Here is a 26,984-nt window from a genome sequence, read left to right as displayed (position 1 = left end):
TTTATTTTCATTGCAAAAGAAGAAACTTTGAGGAAAACTAAGAAAGGTCAGGCGAAAAGTACAAACCAGATTGTCAACATGGATAGGAAGGCAGTTTAATACCGGTACCGGGGATTTAGCAATTGGGAGACATGAGCTAAAAATTCAGATACTGGGAATAACTGATAAAGGCTTGGATTGAAGTTGTTTCACACAGAGACAGATTTGCTGGAACCCAGACCAGGATGCTGTGCCACACGCACAGCCCATCGAACATATGTTTCCTCCTCTCCAAGGCAAATAATTCCCATCTTCGCTGAACCCACAAGCAGCCTCCTCCTGCCACATTGTAACTGTCCCACCACACTCCTGTCTCCACCCCAGTGCAGGTCCCCGCACTGGCCTCTTCACCTAGCTGGTAAATGGCCTGTATTTTTGCCTGACTGGGCACAATTACCAATAATTATGGCAGTCACATTTTTTCACCCTATTCTGATGGAACCCTGGGGGAGGTATCGCCTTCCTCTGCAGCATGGGACCTGCGTCACTTGCAGAGTTAAACTAGTGTAAACGGTGGATTCTCTGTAACTTGAAGCCTTTAAACTATGATTTGAGGACATCAGTAACTCAGGCAGAGGTTAGGGGTCTGTTACAGGAGTGGGTGGGCGAGGTTCTACGATGTGCAGGAGGTCAGATGAGATGAACCTAATGGTCCTTTCTGACCTTGAAGTCTACAAGTTTACTCTTGATTTAATCACAGGCTGCTACCTGTGTTTCTTTCTGAAGAACCACAAAAGGGTCTGTACAGAATATTGGCCTGGTCCTAACATTTTGAAACTGTGTAAGAATGGAAAAGCAAAGGCGGGGACAAGAGATGTGCAGCAAGGAACCTTTACAGACAGATGCATCTCACAGTAGTTGGACTGAATATACTACTACATTAGTACAAAGGAATCAGATTTGGGGTTTGTTTCCTAAATTACTGTTGGCTTCATTCTTTTTATACTGTTGATTTGCCTCCCTACTTCTATGACTGATTGTCTCGCACATGCTCCATGATCTTTAGCAGACCTAGCCAGGTCTCTTCTGCAGTAGGGATGATTTGACTAGCTGGCAGAAGGAAGCCATAGCGACCTGTGTCTCGCAACTCAAAGGCAAAGGAGTATTTGATGCCATAATCATAGGACCAGTCAATGCTGCCTCCACTGGCTTGGTCTGAAAAAGAGACAGAAACCACACTGAGTGAGCTGGCTTGTGTCCAGATGCACCAGCGCTGGCTAGTAGATGGAGTCCCCTGGATATGAGCATGCTTAGTATCTTTCAGGATTGGGTCCTATATGAGGAAGTAAAGGAGCTTACTAGGCTGGGTGTGCACTACTCAGATGGCACTGAATTTCTGGGAGTGGGCCCTATTAAGGTAACATTGGTGTGGGTCAGACATTAGCTCAGCCTGTGGGAGATCCGTTGGCAATTAGTGAGGGATCCCATTGACCCATCAGTACAAGGATGGACCTTCTAGTGGGATGAAGTCCCCACCTTGAGGAAGGAGGAGTGGACCCTTCCCTCTCTACAGCCCATCAAACGCAGAACTGCTCAATACTTACAGATAGTTGAGCAAATGGTCCCAACTTTATACGTCGTGCCATACAGTGAAGCCAGAGCACTGGCAGCTGCTTTCCCCACGGTATCCTAGAGGGATCACGGAAGAGTCAGGAAGAAGTCAGATTAGGAAGATTAAACATTCAAACTAAAACGAGAGAGTTTCTACCCCAAGCTTCATTTAAGAAAATATCCAAATTGGTTTAGAGCCGACCCTCACCCACCAAAAATTAGTTGTACTGAATCTATTAATGTCTGAATTGCTGTATAGCTGGACACTAGCTACAGCATCCACTATGTTTACAATATTTTGGGAGGTATCCTGGCTGGCAATGGCCCATACTATGTGCTTTAGAGGAAAGTGCAAGAAAGCCCTGTGGATAATTATAGTATAATCTCCCGACTGGGAAAGTTTCTTCCAAATTCCCATGAGTTAGTGGCTGGTGTATGGTTTGACGCATACGGGGTGTGTAGTTCTTAAAAATATTTATATTGTTATTATTTTATCCTATCTAATGTAATTGTGGATGTTCTCATACTTAAAGAGAACCAGAAAGTTGGGACTAGACCTAATGTGTGTGAGAGTCCTGTGTTGGGAACAGGCTGGTGAGACACCACCTGTTCACACAAGTAGTGATTTCTGTTTTAAAGATATTGTCTTCTTCTTCCTTGCATTAATCCCATCAAATAGAGTCCACTCTATAAGTCCTCTCCCTCCAAAATGATCTGTTCAATGTCCAACGAAAAGCTCATGCTCCAATACGTCTGTTAGTCTATAAGGTGCCACAGGACTCTTTGCTGCTTTTACTGATCCAGACTCTGATACTGTTCAAAGTCCTATCCTTTGTCACACCACCTGCTAACAAATCTTTCTTTATAACATCCCATCACTTCTTGTGTCAGCCTCTCTGTCTTTTTCTTTCAGTCTTGATCTGTTGGGCCTCTCCTACCCAGATTGCTGTCAGGACCAAATCGTCTGAGCCTGATACAATCTGTTTTACAAAACCGGTTTATGTAAAATCGGAATAATCCTGTAGTGTAGATGTACCCTAAGAAAAAGACCCCAAAATCAGGACTGTCTCTATAAAATCGGGACATCTGATCATCCTAGAGATGCCTTTCATATTTTGAGTGTTAGCCAAGTATTAAAATGCCATTTTAAAGACAATAATCATGGGCTAAATTCTCCCCTCACATGGACCAGAGCAACTCCATTAAATTCAATGTGGCTTCTCAAGTGTGATTGAATGAGACTCTGGCCCCCATACACTATCTTTAAAATCTGATCCTTCCCTCCTTCACTGTTTCGCTTATGGTTGTGACTTTGAACACATCTCTAACATGTGCATTCTTCAGGTGGTCTTTCTTGCTTGCACCACTCATCCATCCAGGGGCAGCTCCAGGCACCAGCACGTCAAGCGCGTGCCTGGGGTGGCAAGCCACAGGGAGAGTTCTAACAGTTACCGCAAGGGCAGCACGCAGGTTGCCTTCGGCGGCATGGCTGCGGAGGGTTCGCTGGTCCCACGGCTTCTGCGGACCTCCTGCAGACAAGCAGCCGAAGGCAGCCTGCCTGCCTTGGTTGGGGTGGCAAAATACCTAGAGCCGCCCCTGCATCCTTCTCAACATTCGTATAACAGTGGAACCAATCATTTGCTCATGTTTCTTCTTTGTTGCCCAACACTCAGTGACATACGTTAAAACTGGACGGACCAACGTTTTATAGACTTTGCCTCTTAATCTTACTGGTATCTTCCTGTCATGTACTACACCACTTATCTCTCTCCATTTGATCCTAGCTCTAATTTCATCCTCCATTTCCCCATTTTCCTGGATTCTGGAACCCAGATACTTGAAACTTTGCATTTTTGGTATTGTCTGACCGTCTAGTTTCAAGGATAATTCTTCAGTGTTTACTTGATTGAAATTACATGCCATATACTCCGATTTTCCTCTGCTTGTTTTGAGCCCATGCCTTGCTGTGAGGGAGTGCACGCGGCCACATTAAGCACATTAATTTGGCGGTGTGCGTCCATGGTCCGAGGCTAGCGTCGATTTCCGGAGCATTGCACTGTGGGTAGCTATTCCGTAGCTATCCATAGTTCCCGCAGTCTTCCCCGCCCCTTAGAATTCTGAGTTGAGAGCCCAGTGGCTGATGGGACAAAAATCATTGTCACGGGTGGTTCTGGGTAAATGTCGTCAGTCATTCCTTCCTCCGGGAAAGCAACGGCAGACATTCATTTTGTGCCCTTTTTCCCTGGATTGCCCTGGCAGACGCCATAGCACGGCAACCATGGAGCCCGTTCAGCTTTTTTTTACTGTCACCGTATGTGTACTGGATGCCGCTGACAGAGGCGATACTGCAGCGCTACACAGCAGCATTCATTTGCCTTTGCATGATAGCAGAGACGGTTATCAGTCATTCTGTACTGTCTGCTGCCATTGTAAATTGGCAATGAGATGACGGCTATCTGTCGTTCTGTATCGTCTGCTGCTGTCATGGGTACCCTTGGCTGAGGTCGGCCAGGGGCGCAAAGACAAAAATGGGAATGACCCCCCAGGTCATTCCCTCCTTCATGGTATCTAAAAATAGAGTCAGTCCTGCCTAGAATATGGGGCAAGTGTACTAGAGAACCAGTGTATCAGAGAACCAGAGAGCACAGCCGCTCCGTGTCAGAGCCCGCAGAAATGATGAGCTGCATGCCATTCTAGGGGGTGTCCCTGCAGCAACCCCACCCGTTGCTTCCCTCCTCCCCAAACCTTCCTGGGCTACCGTGGTAGTGTCCCCCCCATTTGTGTCATGAAGTAATAAAGAATGCAGGAATAAGAAACAGTGACTTGTTAGTGAGATAAAATGAGGGGGAGGCAGCCTCCAGCTACTATGACAGTCCAGGCAGGACATTAAGTGGTGCGGGGGAGAAGAGCTCAGCATCCCGCTGCTATAATAGTCCAGGCAGTACAGAATCTTTTCTTTACACATGAAAGTGGGGGGGCTGATGGAGCTCAGCCCCCAGTTGCTATGATGAGGACGGTTACCAGCCGTTCTGTACCATCTACTGGGAATGACCAGAAATCATTCCTATTTTTACCCAGGCGCCCTCCGCTAGCCTCACCTGAGGCTAGCCAGGAGCACTCACGGGCTGATTATGACGACAGATAGCAGTCATATTGTACTGTCTGCAACCGGGCAGTGGAGGGGAGCGGATACTGCTCTTCACTGCCACAGCATCGCATCTATCAGCAGCATTCAGTAGACATAGGGTGACATTGAAAAAAGTCAAGAAACGATTTCTTTCCCTTTTCTTTCGCGTGGTGGGGGGAGGGAGTAAATTGACGAGATATACCCTGAGCCATCCCAGACAATGTGTTTGACCCTACGGGCATTGGGAGCTCAGCCAAGAATGCAAACACTTTTCGGAGACTGCTGGGGACTGTGGGATAGCTGGAGTCATCAGTACCCCCTCCCTCCCTCCATGAGCATCCATTTGATTCTTTGGCTTTCCGTTACACTTGTCACACAGCACTGTGCTGTGAACTCTGTATCATAGCCTGGAGATTTTTTTCAAATGCTTTGTCATTTCGTCTTCTGTAACGGAGCTCTAATAGAACAGATTTGTTTCCCCATACAGCGATCAGATCCAGTATCTCCTGTACGATCCACGCTGGAGCTCTTTTTGGATTTGGGACTGCATGGCCACCCGTGCTGATCAGAGCTCCACGCTGGGCAAACAGGAAATGCAATTCAAAAGTTTGTGGGGCTTTTCCTGTTTACCTGGCCAGTGCATCCGAGTTCAGATTGTTGTCCAGAGCGGTCACAATGGTGCACTGTGGGAGACCGCCCGGAGGTCAATACCATCGATTTGCGGTCACACTAACCCTAATCCAATATGGTAATGCCGATTTTAGCGCTACTCCTCTCGTTGGGGAGGAGTACAGAAACCGATTTAACGAGCCCTTTATATTGATATAAAGGGCCTCGTTGTGTGGATGGGTACAGCGTTAATCGGTTTAACACTGCTAAAATCGGTTTAAACATGTAGTGTAGACCAGGCATCTTATAGGCTCCTGTTATCTCCCACCCCCGTCCCAATTTTTCACATTTGCTGTCTGGTCAACCTAGGCAATTCAGTCAGGACAGAGGAAGGCTTAGGGTCAAGAAGCTGCTATATCTCACCAGCTCATTGTAGTCAGCAGGGTTGGTGCACTTATACCCAAAGGGGAACAACAGAAGCTGAGAGTAGCTGTGAAGGGTGAGGAAGGCCTTGATCTTCCCATGGCTCTTGATAAAGTTTACGACATTTTTTACTTCCACTTCTGAGTTGGCGCTGGGTCCATGGTAAGACTCAGAGCAAGGGTTGGTACTGGCTCCAGGGCCTGTTGGTGCAAGTGAGGATCAAAGGTAAATCTGTAAAACTATAACTCAAGGGAATTCAATGCAGATTGACACAAAGATGAAGATGCCTAATACTGTACAGTGAAAACTCTAGCAACAGATCTTTTCTCAGGGACAAGGCCTGACATACTGATAGATGATAGAAAAGTATTTCAAGAGAGTGAAAATTAGAAAAAGACAGATTGATAGATAACTCATGCCTTCTTTTGCTCCCTGACAATCAGTCAAGAAATTACTCTTATGAAATATGATTACTGTCAGCTTTTACTATTTTATTTCTGAATCTCTTATGATGCTGGCTTCTACATCCATTGGGCCAGATTCTGATCTCGGTAACCCCATTGTAAACCCAGAGTACTTCCACTGGCTTCAGTAGAGTTACCCTGGATTTACATTAGTATAATAGAGATCAGAATCTGATACATTAACTTTTGAGTATATAACATGTGAGCTGATAGACTTTTTTCTTCCAAGCTGATGCAGCAATGTAAGTTAATAATAACATGGGAAATTGAAAATAATTATAGACTCATAGACTTTAGGGTCAGAAGGGACCAATATGATCATCTAGTCTGACCTCCTGCACAAAGCAGGCCACAGAATCCTACCCATCCACTTCTATAACAAACCCCTAACCTATGTCTGAGTTATTGAAGTCTTCAGATTGTGGTTTGAAGACCTCAAGCTGCAGAGAATCCAAGTTGATCTTTTCCATCTTATTTTATTAAAAAAAAAAAAACCATATGGAATTTTTCCAGGCCTTTACCTGACTGTCTAGAGGCCAATAGTAGAGGGAGTCAGTGATTGATGTGACATCCTCAGCAGTGCATGCTGGGAGGGATGTCACATTGATGAAGGAGACATTGATCCAAGCAGAGCTAGACCATATTGAAACCTAAGCAAAAAATCCTTTGAACTAGTAAATGTGTTAGATGCCCTGTTTAGCCTGACATACTCTGGGCATTCAGCCCTATAATGGTGCAGATGCCTATATTTTGCATATCACTTTTAAAAAGTCCTAGATTGTTCCCTTATGACTAGGTACATGCAGGAGCGCTGCCAGCTTTTTTGGCACCCTAGGCGGCGGAAGGTCCCACCCCCGAAATGGTGCCCATGGCAGAGGTGGCAGAAGGTCCTGCCCCCGAAATACCGCCGCCGCCGGGGGCAGCCGAACATCCGGCCGCCATGGTCGCCATCCCCCAAATGTTAGCGCCCTAGGCAACCACCTAGATCGCCTAATGGATTGAGCTGGCCCTGGGTACATGGAAGGGAAACAGCTTCGGTAGTGACAACTGTAGATGAAAACTCTTCTTTTACCTCCAAAGCCTGCATCCCAGTTCCTATTTGGATCAACTCCAATGCACAGGCTCCCAGAATTCTTAGAACGTGTCTTCCGCCACATACGATTCTTAAATAAAGAAACATAATGGGTTCAAAAGGAGGAAAGCTTGGTGATTTCATTAAAGTTTCCAGTCAGAAATCGTTACCATTCATCTATAAGTGAAGCTCAGACTAGATTATGACAATTGGCCCTTCTGACCTTGCAATCTATGAATCCATAAGTGCAAGAGAGAAACCTAATGTGACTTCTGCTAGACTGGCAAGGGGGATGGACCAAGGGAAGCACTGGTGAATATGCAGGAGGGAACAATGATGAATTAGATGGCTCAGTAGGTCTCTGTGGTGACCCTATCCTATTGTGATTTACCTTTACAAGGCTAAATATGTATCAGCTGAATGTGTTTTTCTAAAACAAAACTTTCCATTCTTTGATGGCATGGCAGATCACTGCCCAGCGTCCAGAAGTGGCTGATTCTGTTTGGGAACGTAATCACACCGTGGTTACTCACGTTGGTATGAGTGAATGCATATCCATCAGGGTTTGTGACAACCAGCAGGAAAATGTCCATTCTGTTTAAAAGGGAGGTGATGGATGGATTGTTCCCATACTCAGATGCAATCTAAGCAGAGACAAAATACATTCCAAAATGCTTATTGGAGTCGCTTCTTCTCCAAATGCTCGTACCGTAATAGTTATGTACTGGGGTTGGGGTTAAGCAGGGTTGGGGTGTACAATACAGCTGCATTTCTCTGGTGACTTAGTCATTTTACGCAAAACGTATGCTCTCATTTTAAAATAATTTAATTTTTTGGCCTTTTTGTTGGCAAAGATAACCTTCCCAGTGCGACTCTTTCTTTCCAAGACCGCAGACTGAAACAATAGCTCTGAGGGGTGTGAACCACCCTTATTCATTTCAGTGGAATGTGAGCCCTGAAACTTGATGACAAATAAGATACTTTAAAAGGTCCTGTCTTGTTGGTATGTCATCTATTGTATTGGTGTGACTGTCTCTAAACAATATGTAATTGTACAGGTGTAGGGTAGTGGTGACAGCATAGCATTGGGAGTCATGACTCCTGGATACTATTCTCAGTTCTGTCAGTGATTTCACTGTGAGACCTTGGGCAAGTCATTTAACGTCTCTGTGCCTCAATTTCCCGTTAGTTATGAGACTAGTAAGACTGACCTACCACAAAGAGGAGGTATCAGACTGAATAAATTGCTGTAAAGCCATCTGAGATCTTTAGATAAAAAGTGCTACAGACAAGTAAAGCATTATTAATTGCATAAAAATCAATATAATTGATTCTGGGTTATGTTAGATCATTATAGAATACTTGCCATTGCTAATACTGTACCTAATTCTGGCTGGGTTACAATACATGCTCAAAGTAGAAAGAAAATAAATATTTATCTACAAAAGAACATCTAGGGCCTGATTCTCTCCTGCCTTGCATGCCATGTAATTATTTATTCCTGTGCAAAATGAGTGCAAAATCACTGTAACACACTGAGAAGTCAGAATGGAGAATCAAGCCCTTGATCTGTGTAAAATATACTGCAGATTTATGAATAAGCTGTTTTCTCACAGTAGGTGTTGTTTTTTCTTTCAGAGGCAATAATGAATTAATGTCTCAATGTAGTGACAAGAGTCAGTGTGTTGCTGGAAGTGCAGATGAGACATAAAACTGAATTACTGACATTTGCTGTTAAAGATCCCATGTGACTTTTTGCAAGAGTAGGGCTATTAAATTTGATGTCCTGACCAAATTGCATTTTTCTGACCTAAAATTTCCCTTACAGTTTAATTGTTTGCAGCATTTTTCACTACCTGTTTTAAATTTCAGTGCAGTGTTAAACAGCTGCCACTTTCCACCCAGAAGTGGGTGTATTTCATGGATGGGTGAAGCAATCCCTATAAACCTTGGTTGGCAAAGTATATACAGTAGACCATTCTGGTATCTTTTCATGAAAGGTGCTGTATATAGGCAATGTATTCTTTTAAATGTTTTATCAATCAATAATAGTCAGGAGCCATCCCAGGAGAAAAGAAAGTCAATTCACTAACCTTTTGAGCTGTCCACAATGCAGTTGCCTGGGTGATCCATTCTCGGGAGTGGATACCGGCATCGAGCCAAATGGCAGGACGGTTGGTTCCTCCAGTGCTGAACTGCAAAATGAAAAAAACTTTAAAAACACTCACTAGAGCGAGTTCTCTCACTTCCACTCCCACTCTTTTTTCCATCTGAAATATCGGAAATAATGGGAAAGCAATGGGTCAGAATGGCATAAAACTGGTGTAATGGAGTGGAGAATCAGACCCCGTGATGGGATATTTGCCTTAATGCTGCTGGTAATCCTGCCAGATTTACCAGTTCATTGACCTAACATTGTCATTTGCAGTTTTTGCTACAGCATCTGCTCCCTGTCTCCTCTGTTTCTGATGAGGAAGCCGCTGTGTACACACAACATATCTTCACCAGCCCCCAAATGTGCTCATTTTTCCTATCTGTTATTAAGTTAGCCAGGATTCTCCAAAAATTAAGGGTATGTATCATTATTCTAAATGAGCATCTTTGGCACAGTGCCACCTAAGAGCTAAGTAAGTGACTCAATCTCACCCAAGACAGTGGCTTTCCCATTTGGACCAACGTAAATTGAACAAAGCCAATATCTGGAATGCGTCAGGGTTTTTTTTCTATTTTTGCAAACCAAGGCTCCAGTTTTTCAAAGGTACTGAAGTCCCTGAGGCATAAACACAAGGTTCTGATTATTTGCAGTGATTAAAGATCCCATAATACTTTTTTTGCAAGAATCAGGGTGTTGGCCCAGCGTCCTGGCCAAATTCAAATGTGGATAATTCCATAAAGCTGCTTTCTGCAGTATCACCTTGGCAAAGTTATTTTTAAAAGGGGTTGCTCGGTTCTGCTGAACAGCTGTCCCATTAACGACCGGCGGTGGCGGCAGCTTAGTGGTGGATGGAGTGATTTCTCTCTTTAGATGCTCTGGGATGTTTTGGACAGACAGGTGCTAGAGAAATGTAAAGTTGTTGTTAAATGCACAGGAACAATACCTTGAGAATGTACATGGGTCGCTTTTCATAAGACTTTCCAATCTCCTGTTTGCTCACAAGGCTGGGATACTCAGCTGCAAGATCATCCAATGCTGCATAAATCTAAAATTTAAAATAATGACAGAATTTATATGCTATCAAATATTTTTATGCTAATCCTTGTGTTGATGCGAGAGATTTCTCCTCTGTAATGCTCGCTGCCTGCAGTCTGCCTGTATTTCTCCACCTTACTTTCCATTTACTTTCCACCGTCACAAAACACCTCTCTTCTCTCTTGCCTGTACAGCTTCATTATTCTCTCCTTCAGCTATTATCTATCTCTGATCTGGAATTATCTAATTCTGCAAAGCATTTTGGGGTGCAGTTTATAAAAAAGACCCTACACAAAAACAATTTGGACCATATATTTCTGAGAAGGGGATCCCCTCATTCTTCACCCCTTTACTTCCCAATTTTTGCCCTCAAAAGCTCTGCATAACGGCAGACCTTTCTTAGCTGAGAAGGGCTAGAATTGGTTTCCTCTAAAGCCCCCCAACGTTGCTCTGTGTGTAGGTCAGAAAAGAGGGTTCCCTGTAGGGTATTATTTGATGCCATTCTCCCAAAGCAGGGACCTGAGTCCTCACTCCTTGGTATTGGGATAACACTAGCTCCAGACTGATCGTTAGAGCAACGTGGAAGATGGTCTGGCATCTCTGACACTGAACTCGCACACTATTGGTCACAACCAATGTCACATGGAAGAAAGTTGTATAAAATCACTTTGCTGGTGCACTTAGAGAGTCTATCTCTGTTCTCATTCATGCCAAGGTAAATCTGCAGTTACTCCACAGAAGTCAATAGAGTTACACTGGTAAAAAAAACAAAAAACAAAACAGCGTGAGATCCAAATCAGACATATTTTAATTTGATGAGACCGTACACTAAGCATTTTTATTATCTAAAATAAGTGTGACATTCAATAGCTGTACATCAAGACACAGGAGGCCACATAATGCAGCAAAATAGGACCTGCAAGACATTGCTCCATCTAGTCTGGTACCCCGGTTCCTGTAGCAGCAAAACAGACCATGCATACAACCAGACCTAGCCTAACAATGTGGGAGCCCAGCGCTGGAATGGAGATGCTGCAGGCCTGGATTAAAGTACATTGATTGAGCTATGTGTGGGCCCCAGACTGGAATAACAAGGGTAACAAAATGAGAAGTATTGGCAGACCTGTGTGGAGAGGTTTGTTGAGCACTTGCTTGTAATATTCCTACCTTTTAGCAACTGAAAGTAATCCCTCAGTGTGATGAGTCCTAAATAAACTCATTATAAAACACAACTGACCTACTTGTAATGGTATGAGATATTAAAACCACTGCGGAGAATGCAGAAAGGAAGCCAAGAAGGAATGCAACATACAGTACTTATAAAGAATGTTTGAGTGGAGGTAACATGCAAAAGCAAGACAGAATTAAATAATCTCTCTCCCAAAGAGCTGAATTTGAAATACTTACAGATTCTAAGGGGTGGTAAGCTCCATAGTTGAAATTACTGGTGCCACGTTCCCTTCGTTGATTGTTGACCATCTCTTGTTTTTCTTCCTCTACTATGACCTAAACCAAGCAATTCAAATCTGTGAGGAAGGCCAACTTCTTCGTTAGGATTTTAATCAAGTGTCAGAATTGGGAAATGAAGTGGCGCACCCCACACAAGCTCTGCCCCCAGTGTCAGACTCCAGACTCAACTGCAGAACAGCTGGATGTTTCCACTAAACTCATCGGCAGTGAAATAGGTAACACTGTTGGCATTTAAATGGTCAACATTAAGCTGAATGAGGATAGTGTCAGAATTCCTGAAAAAGGAACAAGGTTGCTACTGCAAAGAGTTAACAGTGATTTAGCTGGTCTGTTGGAAATACTGCTTGTCAAGAGTCCCACAGTTCAATGCCCAAGAGATATGTTTTTCTCACACTGTGATGTAGGGTTCTAGTAACTTGAGGGGAGCCAATGCCGTTCTTGGAAAATGTAGTCAGATTTTTAATAGCTAAATACAGGGTCTACAAAGAATAGTAAAAGGAAGCCTATCCATGTGGAAGGAAGAACTTAAAATAGACCCTGCATCACTGATCTGGTACCTGTTGTGAGATCTGTAGTTGGCTTTCACAAGATTTAGGGAAACCTGCATTGGTACAGGTAGGCTTATGAGAGATAGGAATCTTTAGTGCTGTTTACTACTTCTACTATAAATAACATCAATGAGCATAAATGCAGGGATTAGGGAGGTAAATCACACATCAGTGAAGTACTTTTGTCTACCTGCAGGTCTTCAAGCAGGATAGAGTACTCAATGTGGTGGGACTCCAGGAAGACTTTGACCGATTGGAGACTGGAAAAGGGGACTCGAATATCCACAGGAAGTGCTGGATTTGAGGGGTGTAGCCAGAAATCAAGCTGAAGAGAAGATAAACAATACAGATTAGGGAATCATTTCAGAAAAATGGACTTTGGGGAACATCTCTCAAGAAGCACCGAAAATCTCTAACTCCCCCAAATTGGGATAACGCCTTTGGTTTTGCACCATTTCACACTTTAGCATATTCTATTATCTGAGACTCTCAAATTACTATATAAACAATCATCACTGGGCTTCACAACACCCTTGCAACATACAAGTATTACTGTCCTCACTTCACAAATACGGTAACAGAGGCTCTTGGAAAGACAAAAGCTGGCATTTTCATTGACTGCAACAGCACTTCAGCAGCAGAAGTGACAGGAGATTTAGTACCAAATCTGTTATGACTGTCTTGTATTTTCCCCTTACCAGCTATAGTTTCAAGAAATGCTCCATATATAGATGATTATATGATACTATGTACATTGCTTTTGCTTCTTTTATAGTGTTGCATATTTTATCTTGCATGTATATAATACAAATAAATAAAATAGATTAATTTTAAGAGACGTTCTCATCAATGGTGATAAAATCTATAATGCCTAGTGTTTTACATCACGCTTATCTTCCTCATAAGACAACACATACATTAATTAATTATCATAATGCCAGTAGAAGACCAGTAATAAATATTATCATCCCTGTTTTAAAAGGAAGAAACTGAAACACAGAAGTTTAAAGTGACTTGCTTGGGTCAGGTGCAATCAGACACAGGATTAGAACTCAGGAGTTCCTGTTTCCAGGATGGGGCTAAGACTACTGCATCATGCCTCTTATATTGAGCATGAACCAACAACGTGACACTGTTGTGAAAAAGACTAAATATCATGCTGGGGTAAATTAACAGAAGTATCATATGTAACAATGGGAGGTAATTGTTCCACTCGGCTCAGCACGGTGAGGTCTCAGCTAGAGTGCTGTGTTCAGTTCTGGGCCCCACGCTTTAAAAAAGATGTGAACAAATTGGAGAGAGTCCAGAGGGGAGTGACAAAAAAAGATAAAACCTCACCTATGAGGAAAGGTAAAAAAAAAAACCTGGGCTTTTATTTAGTCTTGAGAAAAGAAGACCGAGTGAGGGGGGGACCTGATTACAGTCTTTAAATATGTGAAGACCTGTTGCAAAGAGGACGGTTATTAATTGTTCTCCATGTCCACTGAAGGTAGGACAGGAAGTAATCAGATTAATCTGCAGGAAGGGAGATTTAGGTTAGATATTACGAAAAACCTTCTAATTATACGAGTAGTTAACACTGGACCAAGGACGGTTGTGGAATCCCGATCATTGGAACTTTTAAAGGATAAGTTAGACAAACACTTGTCAGGGATGTTGGTCCTGCCTCAGTGCAGAGGGCTGGACTACACCTCCCAAGGTCCCCTCCAGCCCTACATTTTTATTATTCTAGCCTATTATTGTTATTATTTATTTATGACAGTTCCCACATTGTGACAAGCAATTTCCAAACCAAAAAAAAGGAGGCACAATCACTGCCCTGGAGAACTCACAATCTGAAAGATTAACAAATGCCTGTAGGAAGTGTAATGACACACCTGAAGATGCTCCAGTGTTTCTAACAGCTGTAGTTTGTTAATCTCTTCTTCACTGTTTGCCTTCACCCGAAGAACCTGGTCACTACCAAAAATGAAATAAATCTTATCAAATGGGTTTATGGAAAATAGATTTTGTCAGATTAATTTGCTGCTATTTTTTGATGAGATTACACATGTGGCTGATAATGGTAATATTGTGTTGAGGTTATATATTTAGATTTCTGTAAGGCATTAGACTTGGCACTGCATGATATTTTGATTAAAAAATTAGCATGATACAAAATCACATATTAAATGGATTAAAAACTGGCTAGCTAATAGGTTTCAAATTGTAACTGTAAACAGGAAATCAACACTGATATTTTAGTGGGGTCCAGCAAGGATCAGTTCTTGGACCCATGGTATTGAATAGTTTTATCAATGACCTGGAAGAAAATATTCATTACTGATAAAGTTTGCAGACGACACAAAGATGTGGGTAGTGGTAAGGTATGAAGAGGACAGGACACTGAAACAAAGCAATCTGGAATGCTTAGTGAGCTGAGGGCAATTAAACAATATATTTGTATTACAGCCAGTTGTAGGTCATATGACTAGGAACAAAGAATGCAGCCCATACTTACAGGATGTGGGATTCTATCCTGGGAAGCAATGACTTTATAACAGATTTGGGGGCCATGATCAGCTAAACATGAGCTCCCAGCATGATGCTAAAAGAGCTGTGATTCTTGACTATATAAACAGGGAACTATTGAGTGGGAATCGGGAGGTTTATATTACCTTTGTATTATTTGGCACTGAAGCGACCGCTACTGGATACTATGTCCAATTCTGGCGTTCACAATTCAAGGAGTTTGAAAAATTGGAAAGGCTTCAAAGATGAGTCATGAGAATGATTAAGGAATTGGAAAACATACCTTACAGTGAAAGACTCCAGGAGTTCAATATATTTAGCTTACCAAATAAAAGATTAAGAAGTGAACTGATCACAGTTTATAAGTACTGACGTGGAGAAGAGACATATGATAACAGAGGGCTCGTCAGTCTAGTATACAAAGGAATAACAATATTGGATGAATGGAAATTGAGTTAGACAAATTCAGACTAGAAGCAAGGTGTAATTGTTTAACAGTGAGAGTATTTAACCCTTGGAGCAACTTACTAAGGGTTGTGGTAGATTCTCCATCAATGGACATTTTAAAATAAAGACTGGACCTTTTTCTAAAATATTTGCTGTACTTCAGTCACAGCTATGTGACTTGAAGCATGAATTAATTGGCCTGTGTTATGCAGGAGAAGAGACTAGATGATCACAATGAAACCTTCTGGCCTTGGAGTCTATGAATCTATTAAATCAACTCTACAGTTTGATGTTACATGTAATGCAGTTCTCCATTCTTGTCTCCAGCGTCAAAAGACAAGCGTCCCAAAGGGCAATAATCTCATAAAAACTCAGTGCTGACAAGGTTCCAGGATGGACCAAAAGAGAGTCATTTTGTATTTATTTTATTTAATCTTTCTGTATCTCCCTTCTCCTCTTTGTATGTAATCTGTCTTCTTAAATTGTAAGATTTTCTGGGGCAAGGATTGTATCTTTGAATGTGTTTTATAACACCCAGAACAATGGGTCTCTGACTGGAGCCACTAGAAGCTACTGTACTATAAATATTAAATCATAATAATAATCATAGAGGCCAGTACACGTTCCCGTGTAGCTCTGCTGTTACATCTGGAAGGTCTGCATCTCTGATAGTGCAAACCTGCCAGCTGAGTTGTGCTCTTATCTTAGCTAGTAATTACTTTTTTCTATTGTCCATTGGCTTCCAGTCATACAGTAGAAGCTTATATAGAACATATACAGCAGGGAAAACAGCTGCGGAGCAAGTTTCCCTTGCTAATATACCTCATTTTAAATCTGTGGGACCACCCTTAATGTGAGAGAGAAGTATCCAGCAATCCTTGGCCATTCTACTTAGACTGTCAAAAAAGTTGCAAATTATGTGTTAATTAAACAGGCTTTTCTGATGTATGGATGTTTGTTCACTGGGATCTGGTGTCTATTTCCCACATTCTAGCAGATATCCATCAGATTTTGTATTGTATTCTAGTCAAGTTCTTATACACTTAATGAGATTAAAAGGCAACAAACTTAAAGCACATATTTTAATGCAATGTGTGAATAAACCTGTTGTAACCTCCCGCTGTAAGATATTATAATACAAATTGCTTAGTAAGGTTCTGAAAAAGATTACACATTTATACCAAAAAAAAGAGAGAGAGAGAGAGAAAAGAATCTGCAGGGACACTACCTCGGATAAAAATTATCAGAGGCTATCAATCTTCATGCTTGAGGAACACAGGTGAAGCTGAGCTGTGCAAAACTTTGGGATTGGAAGGAACAACCTTGCCCAGGATTGGGGTTAAACTCAGACTATTTTGCAAGGTTCATGAACGTTTGGAGCTACTCTTGGTCCACTTTTTAGTGAATTTGGGGCCAGATGAGGGTTTTGAATCAAAACCATGTGAAACTGGGTGGTTTCAACTAAGTTTCACTTTTCATTTTTGGGCTTCCTCAAACTTCAGAGCAAATCTAAAGGGATTGTAAACAAGAGATGGGTTTCAATCAGAACCCTGAATCTCAGAACCCCTGTGCTTTGGGCAAGTTTGGATCTGGAGCCTGATTTTAGTTTTCCTTATGGGAACCAATTTCTATAATGAGCCAAACCAAACTCATGGGTCCAAACATTCTCAAACTTTGTGGTGAGATTCAGATCCACTTCCAGATCCATACTTTTGAGGCTGATCCCTAGCTCTATAAGCTGAAGCAAAATTCCAGGTAAACCTTAATGTTGGGGACATTTGAATCAATCCACACCCCAAACTTTGTAGCATGATCCCAACTCTCTTGTGATCAAGCTAAGGAAATTGTTTCCTCAGACCCCTGAGAACCAAACTGCTGTTCCCTCTACAACGCTAGATGTACTGTATAATTAAGTGCATTACGATTTTAGTCCTTCCTCTGGATCACTGGATGTCAAAACAGCTTCATGATCCCTCTCAATAAAAGATCTGAGATACACAGAAAAAGCCAAGGTGATATTTTGTGAAAACTAATTAGCTAATGAAAAGCAAAGTATGTGCCCAAAACTTTTTAATTAAGGTACTCAGAGATAAAAAGGTTTTAGAATAACATGGTCTTTGAATCAGAGATCTTCTATTAAAATGTAACTCACCCAACAAATGTTTCTAGGCACCAGGAAGCCCCAGCAAGGGCACTGAAGAACAAAATCAGCCTCATGTTTGAAGGGTTAGCCAGAAACAGAAGACCGATGATCTAGCAAGCAAGGCCATATTTATATATGGGGCCTGACATGGCCCCCCTCTTCAACTAGAGTGGTATCTGAATCCCATATGATTGAATTCCCACATATATCAAAACTCTCTAAGTAGTTGGGCAGATAAGGATGTAATTTCTCCTCTAAGGGTACTTTGCACTCTGATGTTGTGATAATTGGGACCTGGCTGGGCCAAATTCAGCAAAGCTAGCACAGGAAGGTGTCAAGTTCAAAGCTTTGCCGGCAACGCTGTATGTGCCCTAGAGAGGAGATTCAGCCCTCAAGAAGGAGATGGTGTTTCCCCCAGTGGTGCTGGAGGCAGCCTTAACGCCTGTTGGAAATGCACAGGAGCTCTACTGCCATATGCTCTGCCCAGTCTGGCCCTACCCCCTTTCACAAGTATGGCTCACTTCTGTATTGCAGTGGCTCTGTTCCTGTAACTACGATTGTTGCCATTTTGCCCTGTCACTCCCTGGTACTCAGCAGAAGTTGCTTGGTTCCTCAATGAATTTGTCCCACTATACTTAAGATGGAGGAACTCCTCTGTTACACCTGCTGTGGAAAGAGATGTCTTCACTAGGCCATGCCAAGGCAATGATATTTATATTTTTAAATAAACACACGCTTATACATACATTAGCCAGCACATTGTGCTGGGTACATTTATTGTCTGTAGCCAAGTTTTATTGAAATGAGTCATTTCCTTGAACCCTCCCACACTGTGTTTTCACACAGGTTCTGTCTACCTAGTGCAGTGGCTTCAAGCAAACGAAAACCCACATATAGCTCAAATGAAGGCAGGTCACGTGGTGGTACCCCTGGAGGAATTCTTTCCTAATGAACTGCTCTTCCCATGAGGAGGTGGCATGGGATTAAAGAAATGCTGGGATAGCCATTTTCTCGTCCTCTTGGCTTTGCAGTGAAGGCAGGGTTGTTCCCTGATCCAGTGGCTCCCTGTATTCCTTTGCTTTAGTAGTTCTGTCTTTCTCTGCTTAAGGCTAGCTGTGGTGGGGATATATTCTGTTTCACCTTCCTTCCCCGAGGATGCCCCTGAATCCAAGTCCTCGGTATTTATGTCTGAGAAGTCACTATCACAGACAGTCTGCTGGCTGAGCTTTGAGACGAACCTTGCTTGCTTGCTTTCTAAGTAGGCCCAGGCTGCGGCCACCTCTGAATAGAAGGCAGGATCAGCAGACTGGCAGGTATGCTTTTTGTTTTGCCCATTGAAGAACTTGCTGAGGAAATCCCAGACGTTGAAGCTGCTGTGACGCATGCAGACAGAGTCCCTGGGAACTAACAGAAGAAAAATAGCTTAGCAGCACTGTAATCCATAGTGATCCTTACTCCCTGGTGGTAGTGCCTTCAGGTTCTCTTTCCTTTGAAGGGCTAGGAAGGCTGATAGAGAGCAGGCAAACCTGATATAAAAATACATCCTCACAGGCAGCAGTGGGAAAAGCTTACATCAGTGGATACAGACCACATCCATATAGCTAAAAAAACCCCAAACATGGTAGGCCATGCCTCCCTTGAGGAACCTCCCTTATGTCTAATCCTAACCTGACCTGCTTTAGTTTAAGGCCACTGCTTCTTGTAATAGGTTCTTAGTCAACTTAGAAAATAGGTCTCCCCTTTATGAGGTTCCCCTTCACTTTCTCAGACAAAGGAGAGCCTAAGGCAGAGATCCTGTCTGTATTCATGTAAACTAGCTGTGCTATACCATCACCTCCACATATCCAAACAGAAGTTTGTAGGACAGCAGCAGTCAAGGACACATAGCAGCATGGCAAGGAAGCATTGTGCAAATACATGGCCAAAACATGGACCGCTTTGGCCTCCAATGGATCATGGGTTATGAGGGCTGAATCCAGTCTGTTCCAGGAGGAGTAAACCCTCCTTCTCTCCCTCCAAAGGATAGGCATCACTAGAGCCTGGAACTCACTAGTGAATTTCCTGTTTCCAAAAGGAGAATACCCTGGGTAGGGGGTAATTTGACCCTTAGGTCATATCCTTTAAGTATTTGTACAGAATTAATAGAATGATCCTACCTTCTCTTCTTACTTTATTCCTTTAAAAACTGGGCAAGAGAACCTGTGGCTCCTTAGAGCAATATTATAGCTCCCGTCATGGCCCATGTTACATACCACATGGATTCAGAGCCTGCTAATCTGTGCTGCCAGACATTAACCAGTCTCACATGGTTGGCAGGCCAGCAACCACTCTCATTTTGTACTGGTGAAGATGTTGTGCATGAACAGAGGAGAAGGCAGGATATCTAATCATTGCATAACACTGGCAGTGACAAAGCAGAGATACGGGGATGATCTTGAAGAGTAACATGGATAGGTAAAAGTAAAGGCTTAGATGCATCTTGTATACCAAATTTGATTAGATTTGTCTCATTCCTCATTTCTTACTTGCCAGGCAGTCTGACTGTGTGTACTCAGGTGGCGCAGTCTATAGTAGCTGGCTACATGTAAACTTGGCAATTCCTGCATCAGGGAAGCATTGTTTAGCATGGAGGGCGGAGTATCATGTAAGTTGAACAACAGCCTATGTGTAATAAAACAATTAATCCTGCACAAGCAGTGTCTGCCTCCCTTTTCCCCAGGGGTTTGACTGCCACATTCACACTAGCCCTGAGTTACAATTATTTAAATCCTTTTACATCAGACCGTCCAATCTGTTGATCATCATTTTTGCATTTATTTATATTCTGTTTTGTCACTATCTTTTTAAATGGTGAGCTACCCAAAGCTGTACACGCTGGATCAAATTCAGCTCTGTTCATGCTGGAGTTCATGTGAAGTTCATACTGTTCAGTGGAGTTATTCTGGATTTACACATATGTAAATGAGAGAATTTTTCACATTATTCTATATGGGGCCTTACTGATGCTTCATACAGAAGAATTATTATCCCCTTACAACTAAAAACGCTTCTTTTTAGAGACCACATTTACTTTTTAATCCTCGGTCCACTCTCTCTCTTTTTAAAACCCCTTTGATAGCCTAACAGAACTCAAATTTACCTTCTGATTTGCTAGTCCCTTTGCCAGAAGGTAGTCCTTTATCTCGGCGTTTCTGGAGAATCTGTGTTTCAAGAAAACATAAATATATATCGTATTGAGTTTGCTATTTAGAAGGATTTTAAATAATTTCTACTCAGTGGATACTGCAACAACGTACAACACTGTTTCTTAAGTGGGCTAGTGAAAGATGTCATCCTGACTGTCCTGGAGAATAAAGTTGACTATTCATATAGAATACATATAGCAATGGCAGCAGCAGGGCAATGTGGAGAAGCTTGCACTGCTGCTGAGCCTCTATACTGACTTGGAAGAAACCTTCCAGTGGTGGGAGGAGTGTTCAGTGTCTTTGGCCTTTGTGCTGAGACTGCCAATAAGTGATAATGAACTTTGTGGTGAGAACATTTGTCCACTGGAAACTGGACTGAAACCCCACATTTATTTCTTATGGGCCACCAGATAGTCTTTGAGTGGCAACATCTTTCACTTGAGTTGGACTTGTACCAATGATGGGGAGGTAAAAGACTCTGTCCATTACCACTCCTCTAAGCCATCCAGTTCAGTCCCTTGTAGCACAATTTATTATTAGTAACTGGTGATTAACAAATAATTATTACAAATAACACACTGGTTTTAAAATAGATAGAGGCATTCTACTGTCCCCAATGCAGCTTTCATTCACCTGCATCTTCTTTGCACAGCCTCTTTGAAAAGTGCTGAGTAAGAATGAGTAGGAACTTCAGGATTTGGCCCATTATATGTAAAGAGTCATCATCAGCACCACTGGAAGAACCCTCATTCTGACCTCATTTGCACCATTTGCTGGGTGCTCGTTTTACACCATTGTAACAACACTGACTTCCAAGGAGATACTTTTGATTTTTACAGAGGGGTAAGCAAAATTAGAATCAGGATCTTCAACTTCCTAGTGGTCCCCTAGTTTATTGTGTGTCTGAAATTATAAGCTCCTTGGAGCAAAGACCATGTTTTCTCTTTGCCTTGGAGGATGCCAAGCACACTGATGGAGCATAGTAATTAATAATAATATCTTTTTACATTGTAAACTCTGTGGACAGGGATAGGGTTTTTTTTTTTTTTTTTTGTTATTTATGCATACAGGGTCTAGCATAATAGGGTCCTGATCCTTGACTGGGGCTTCAAAGCACTGTCAAGGTAAAATCAATTTAAAAAATAATACTCTTACCCAAATATAAGCGTGGTTGATGAGAGTTATAGCCAAAATGCCAATACAGTATGAAAGCAGGATTTGCCCCACAACCCCACAAAAGTCTTCATCATCCCCGTCACACTCCCTGTAATCTGGTTCTTGACTGGCGATAGCCTCTACAGGGCCAGTATGTAAATAAAGCCACCAAAAATAGAGAAAAGGGAATCCCATTGAGTTTAGTTGATTAAGACACAGCATAATGTCGTTTCTCTATTAGGAAATGGGATGAAAGAGATCAGGGTGGATTCAAATGCACCATGTGGTACCTTGGTAACCTATTGTTGACATGTATTTGTTCAAGAGCTATCACAAGAAGTGGTTAGAACATGTTGATGACATCATTCTTGGAACCATAGTAACACGGATGTGTAATCTAAGCACAAAGAAGACCTATTGTATTATGTTGTGAAGTTGCATTTGCTCCAAACTTTATGTGTTTACGTTTTTAGACCTGTTCCTCTGAAGTGCCGGGTGCCTTCAACTCCATTTGAAGTTCATGGGAGCTCAGGAAAATCAGTGCCTTCTAGGATTGGGCCCCTAATGTTGCACGAAAATTCTGTTTCCATTTTTATGTTTCTGTTGCTTTTGTTCTGAAGTTTGGGAAACGGACCAAAGATTGAAGGGCTTCCAGAAAAACTGAAACCCTTTGATCACACACTGGCCTGATGGGCTGGCTCTATAGCTCCATCCTTCACTCCCTTCTTCTCTTTCCTCCCTTCCCCAGGACAATAGTCTTTTCTTACTATGTGCCTGTTGTGGGCACCCACTGCTCCTGTCTTTGGGTGACTGGCACAGCTGCTACTGCTAAATATGTGTCTGAAGGCCAGCTGCAGTTCTGGGTTCCCCCTACACTGTTCCTCTCTCTGTTGCTGCTCCCCTTATGGTCCCAGTCTTCCGCTCCCACCCAGTCTTCTCACCTCAAAATGTTGTTGTGACAGAATCGCCAGGGTGCAACCTGGGACTGTGCCCCCTTAACTCACTAATCCGGGTTGTCCCTGTCAATAACTTACTGGTGACAAGCAGCAAACCCCGCCAGATGCTGTTACCGCTTAGTACAACCACATATGCAGCCCCATACCCAGCCAGATTGTATGAATGCTCCCAGAGCCACTCACAAATCATGCAAAGGCACCAGCCAAATCCTCCCAGCTCCCAGCCTGTACTACCAGTGTCATAAACAGATAGCTAAGGGTTAATGTCTCTTACACCTGGAAAGGAGTAACCTGAAACACCTGACCAGAGAACCAATCAGGAAACAAGACTTTTTCAAATCTGGGTGGAGGTAAGTTTGTGTGTGAGTCCTTTGTTCTGGTCTTGTGCCTGTCTCTATCTCGGCTATGGGAAGGATTTTTCTATCTCCTGCTTTCTAATCTTCTGTTTCCCATTGTAAGTACAAAAGATAAAATAGTGATTTATAGGGTTTTTATTTTTTATTTACATGTGTGTACTTGCTGGAATGTGTTAAATTGTATTCTTTTAAATAAGGCTGTTTATTCAAATTTCTTTTAAGCAATTGACCCTGTATTTGTCACCTTAATACAGAGAGACCATTTTTATGTATTTTTCTTTCTTTTTATATAAAGCTTTCTTTTTAAGACCTGTTGAAGTTTTTCTTTAGTGGGGGACTCCAGGGAATTGAGTTGCAGCTCAGCAGGGAATTGGTGGGAGGAAGAAGTCAGGGGGAAATCTGTGTGTGTTAGATTTACTAGCCTGACTTTGCATTCCCTCTGGGTGAAGAGGGAAGTACTTGTGTTTTCCAGGACTGGAAATAGAGAGGGTGGAATCCCTCTGTTTAGATTCACGGAGCTTGCTTCTGTGTATCTCTCCAGGAACCCAGGGAGGGAACATCTGGAAGGGAGAAGGGAAGGGAAATGGCTTATTCCCCTTTGTTGTGAGACTCAAGGAATTTGGGTCTTGGGGTCCCCAGGGAAGGTTTTTTGGGGGACCAGAGTGCCCCAAAACACTCTAATTTTTTGGGTGGCGGCAGCTTTACCAGGTCCAAGCTAGTAACTAAGCTTGGAGGTTTTCATGCTAACCCCCATATTTTGGACGCTAAGGTCCAAATCTGGGAATAGGTTATGACAACCAGAATATACTATCTTGCAACTCCTCAAGACCCTTTCTTGAGCAATTCAAGTTTATTAATTGATTCATCATTTCATGAATGGAAAGCGGACAAGCACCAGCCTTTGTAACCTGAGCAGATTTACCAAGCACTTCAGTCAACCTACTGATAAGGTTAAACAGTAGAATAAGTTTATTGATTACAGAAGATGGATTTTAAGTGATTATAAATTATAGGCAAAACTCAAGAGTAATTACCAAAGGAAAATAGAAGATAAGCACACAGTCTAAATTCTCAACCTTACTAAACTAGGCAATATCTGAACTAATCTGTTTTTCTCACCCCGCTGGATACTGCAGGTTGGTTACAGTCTTTCATATGCAGGCTCTCCCTGTTAGCCTGGGAACCAGTCTCCTCAGGTCCAGTATTCTCCCATTGCCTTCAGTGTAGGTGGGAGAGGAGAAAGGATAAACTATGCAGCCTCTGTCCCATTTTATATCCTCATTCCATGTGCTTGGAGAACATAAATCCAAGCATATCTAGGCATTGCTGAGCCACCAGACAAGGTTGGGCAATTGCCCTGTTGTGGTCTTGCACAAGTGAGTCACTGAATTGTAACTCCCTTGCTGGACAATGGCTGTTGTTGCTGGTTTGACACCTGCCCAGGTGTGGGTTACTTCCCTTCTTGTTGTCTCTGGGGAGCTAATATCTGAGCGATTCCGCAACTCACAGCATATTTTAGTGACTACCTGTAGCGGGTGATGACTCATCGGCGTGGAGCCTCCTGCTGGTCATCTCAGGAATTAGTTCTTCCTCAGCAGATATCTTCACAGCAGTTGAGTCACTGCAGCAACTAGAGAGGTATCTGATCCTAGAAACTAGAGAAGCCACCAGTAGTCATCACTGTCTGACAGAGCAGAAGGACCTTGAGATGATCGAGAGGGAATTGTGGTGGTGTGTAAATCTAATCTTATTTACAATCCAAGAATGTATGAATTCTGCCTGTAAATAAAAGTGGATACCTGTGGTTTGTATGAAATCTTCCCCTCCCTAGATCAGCACTTAATTGTATGTTAGTGTAAATAGTTAAGTATAATATGTTGAATTGATGAAATGTTATAGGTTATATTAATATATTAAGTGGTTATATTGTCATATGTTATAAAGTCTGTGTCTTTGTTGCGGTGCCACTTCAATCTTTTAATTGTAACTTTTATTATACTTATTTCTATGCTTTCCTGATGTATCTAACATTGTAATTATTTTTCTAAATAAATATTATTTTTGTTTTCAAAGAAATTACTGCTTGTGTGCCTATTCGTGATCGGAGGGCTGTATCCTTGTCCTTTCAAGGGTCAGCAAGACTAGCTTACTCTGGGGCGCCCTCTGCATATCAGAGAGAAGCAACCTGGTAATATCCTGGAAATTTCTTTAGGGCAGACCACAACCTTGGTTATCAGGTTGGATAAATTATAAATTAAGGTTTAAAATCAAAAGCTTTATTTTTAGGTAACATCACTGGCTTAATATAATTAGATCCAAATTTTCTGGTAACACTGTGAGGTGGCAAAATTTAAAGACAATACAAAACTACTCAAGATCATTAAGTCCAAAGCTAATTGCAAAGGGATCTCACAAAACTGGGTGACTCGGTGACAAAATGGCAGATAAAATTCAATGTTGATAAATGCAAAATAATGTACGTTGGAAAACATAATCCCAATTATACATATCAAATGATAGGGTCTAAATTAGCTGTCACTACTCAAGAAAGAGATCTTGGAGTCTTCATGGATAGTTCTTGGAAAAATATCCACTCCATGTGCAGCAGCAGTCAAAAAAGTGAATAGAATGTTAGGAACCATTAGGAAAGGGACAGATAATAAAACAAAAAATATAATGCCACCATATAAATACATGGTACAGGCATACCGTGAGTGTGCAGTTCTGGTCATCTCATCTCAAAAAAGATATATGAGAACAGAACTGAGAAAACTACAAAGAAGGGCAACAAAAATGATTAGAGACATGGAATAGCTTACATACAAGGAAACATTAAAAGGACTGGGACTGTTTAACTTAGGAAAGAGATAACTGGGGTGGGCTGTAAGAGAGGTCTATAAAACCATAAACGGTGAGGAGAAAGTGAATAGGGAAGTGTTATTTACCACTTCACATAACACAAGAACGAGGGGCTCACTCAAGGAAATTAATAGGTAGCAGGATTAAAATAAACATAAGGAAGTACTTCTTCATACAGTGCAGTCAACCTGTGAAACTTCTTGCCCCAGATGTTGTGAAGGCCAAAAGTATAACTGGATTCAAAAAACAATGAGAAGTTCATGGAGGATAGGTCCATCAGTAGCTGCAAGCCAAGATGATGAGGGATGCAACCCCATGCTCTGGGTGTCCCTAACCTCTGACTGCCAGAAGCTGGGACTGGATAGATCACTCAATAACTGCCCCATTCTCTTCATTCCCTCTGAAGCATCTGGCATTGGCCACTGATGGAAGACAGGATGCTGGGCTAGATAGACCATTGCTAAATGACCCAGCATGGCCATTCTTATGTCGTGTTCCTATGCCAGTGCTTCACTAATGTCATGTGGATGTGTCACCATGTGGTATAGGACCATTACAGCCAGGTGCCCAACATATCACTAACATCATGCTGACACGTCACCATGCGGCACTGAACCGTTACAGCCAAGTGCCAATGCGCCACTGTTATGCTGATGTCACCATGTGGTGCTGTTATCGTTATGGTCAGGTGCCAATGTGCCATTGTGACACTGACATATCATCATGCGGCGCGGCATGGTTACGACCTGGTGCCAATGTGCCTCTGTCACGCTGATGTGTCACCTTGTGGCACTGTAAAATTATGGCCAGGTGCCAATGCGCCTCTGTCACACTGATGGGTCACAGTGTGGCGCTGTACCATTATGGCCAGGTGCCAAT

At 42.3% G+C, this 26,984-nt stretch overlaps 2 protein-coding genes across 2 annotated transcripts; both read right to left on the bottom strand.

Annotated features, from left to right (window-relative positions):
* Nucleotides 1–1,006: 1,006 nt before the first annotated feature.
* Nucleotides 1,007–17,668, bottom strand: LOC127040050 (carboxypeptidase A2-like). Its single transcript, XM_050933813.1, has 11 exons — nucleotides 17,604–17,668; nucleotides 14,371–14,452; nucleotides 12,684–12,818; nucleotides 11,883–11,981; nucleotides 10,384–10,485; nucleotides 9,379–9,480; nucleotides 7,819–7,929; nucleotides 7,286–7,376; nucleotides 5,750–5,949; nucleotides 1,584–1,668; nucleotides 1,007–1,194 (listed from the first exon to the last, which is right to left on the bottom strand). The coding sequence occupies exons 1-11, from the start codon at nucleotides 17,666–17,668 to the stop codon at nucleotides 1,007–1,009; spliced, it is 1,260 nt and encodes a 419-aa protein (XP_050789770.1).
* An 839-nt stretch (nucleotides 17,669–18,507) lies between these two features.
* Nucleotides 18,508–22,129, bottom strand: SSMEM1 (serine rich single-pass membrane protein 1). The gene is made up of 3 exons (XM_050933801.1): nucleotides 21,935–22,129; nucleotides 20,734–20,794; nucleotides 18,508–18,998 (listed from the first exon to the last, which is right to left on the bottom strand). Exons 1-3 carry the CDS (start codon nucleotides 22,127–22,129, stop codon nucleotides 18,508–18,510), a joined length of 747 nt encoding a protein of 248 aa, XP_050789758.1.
* Nucleotides 22,130–26,984: the final 4,855 nt, after the last annotated feature.

Source organism: Gopherus flavomarginatus, chromosome 1 (assembly GCF_025201925.1).
Source record: "Gopherus flavomarginatus isolate rGopFla2 chromosome 1, rGopFla2.mat.asm, whole genome shotgun sequence".
Lineage (NCBI taxonomy): Eukaryota > Metazoa > Chordata > Testudines > Testudinidae > Gopherus > Gopherus flavomarginatus.
This window is presented reverse-complemented; position numbering and strand designations above follow the sequence as displayed.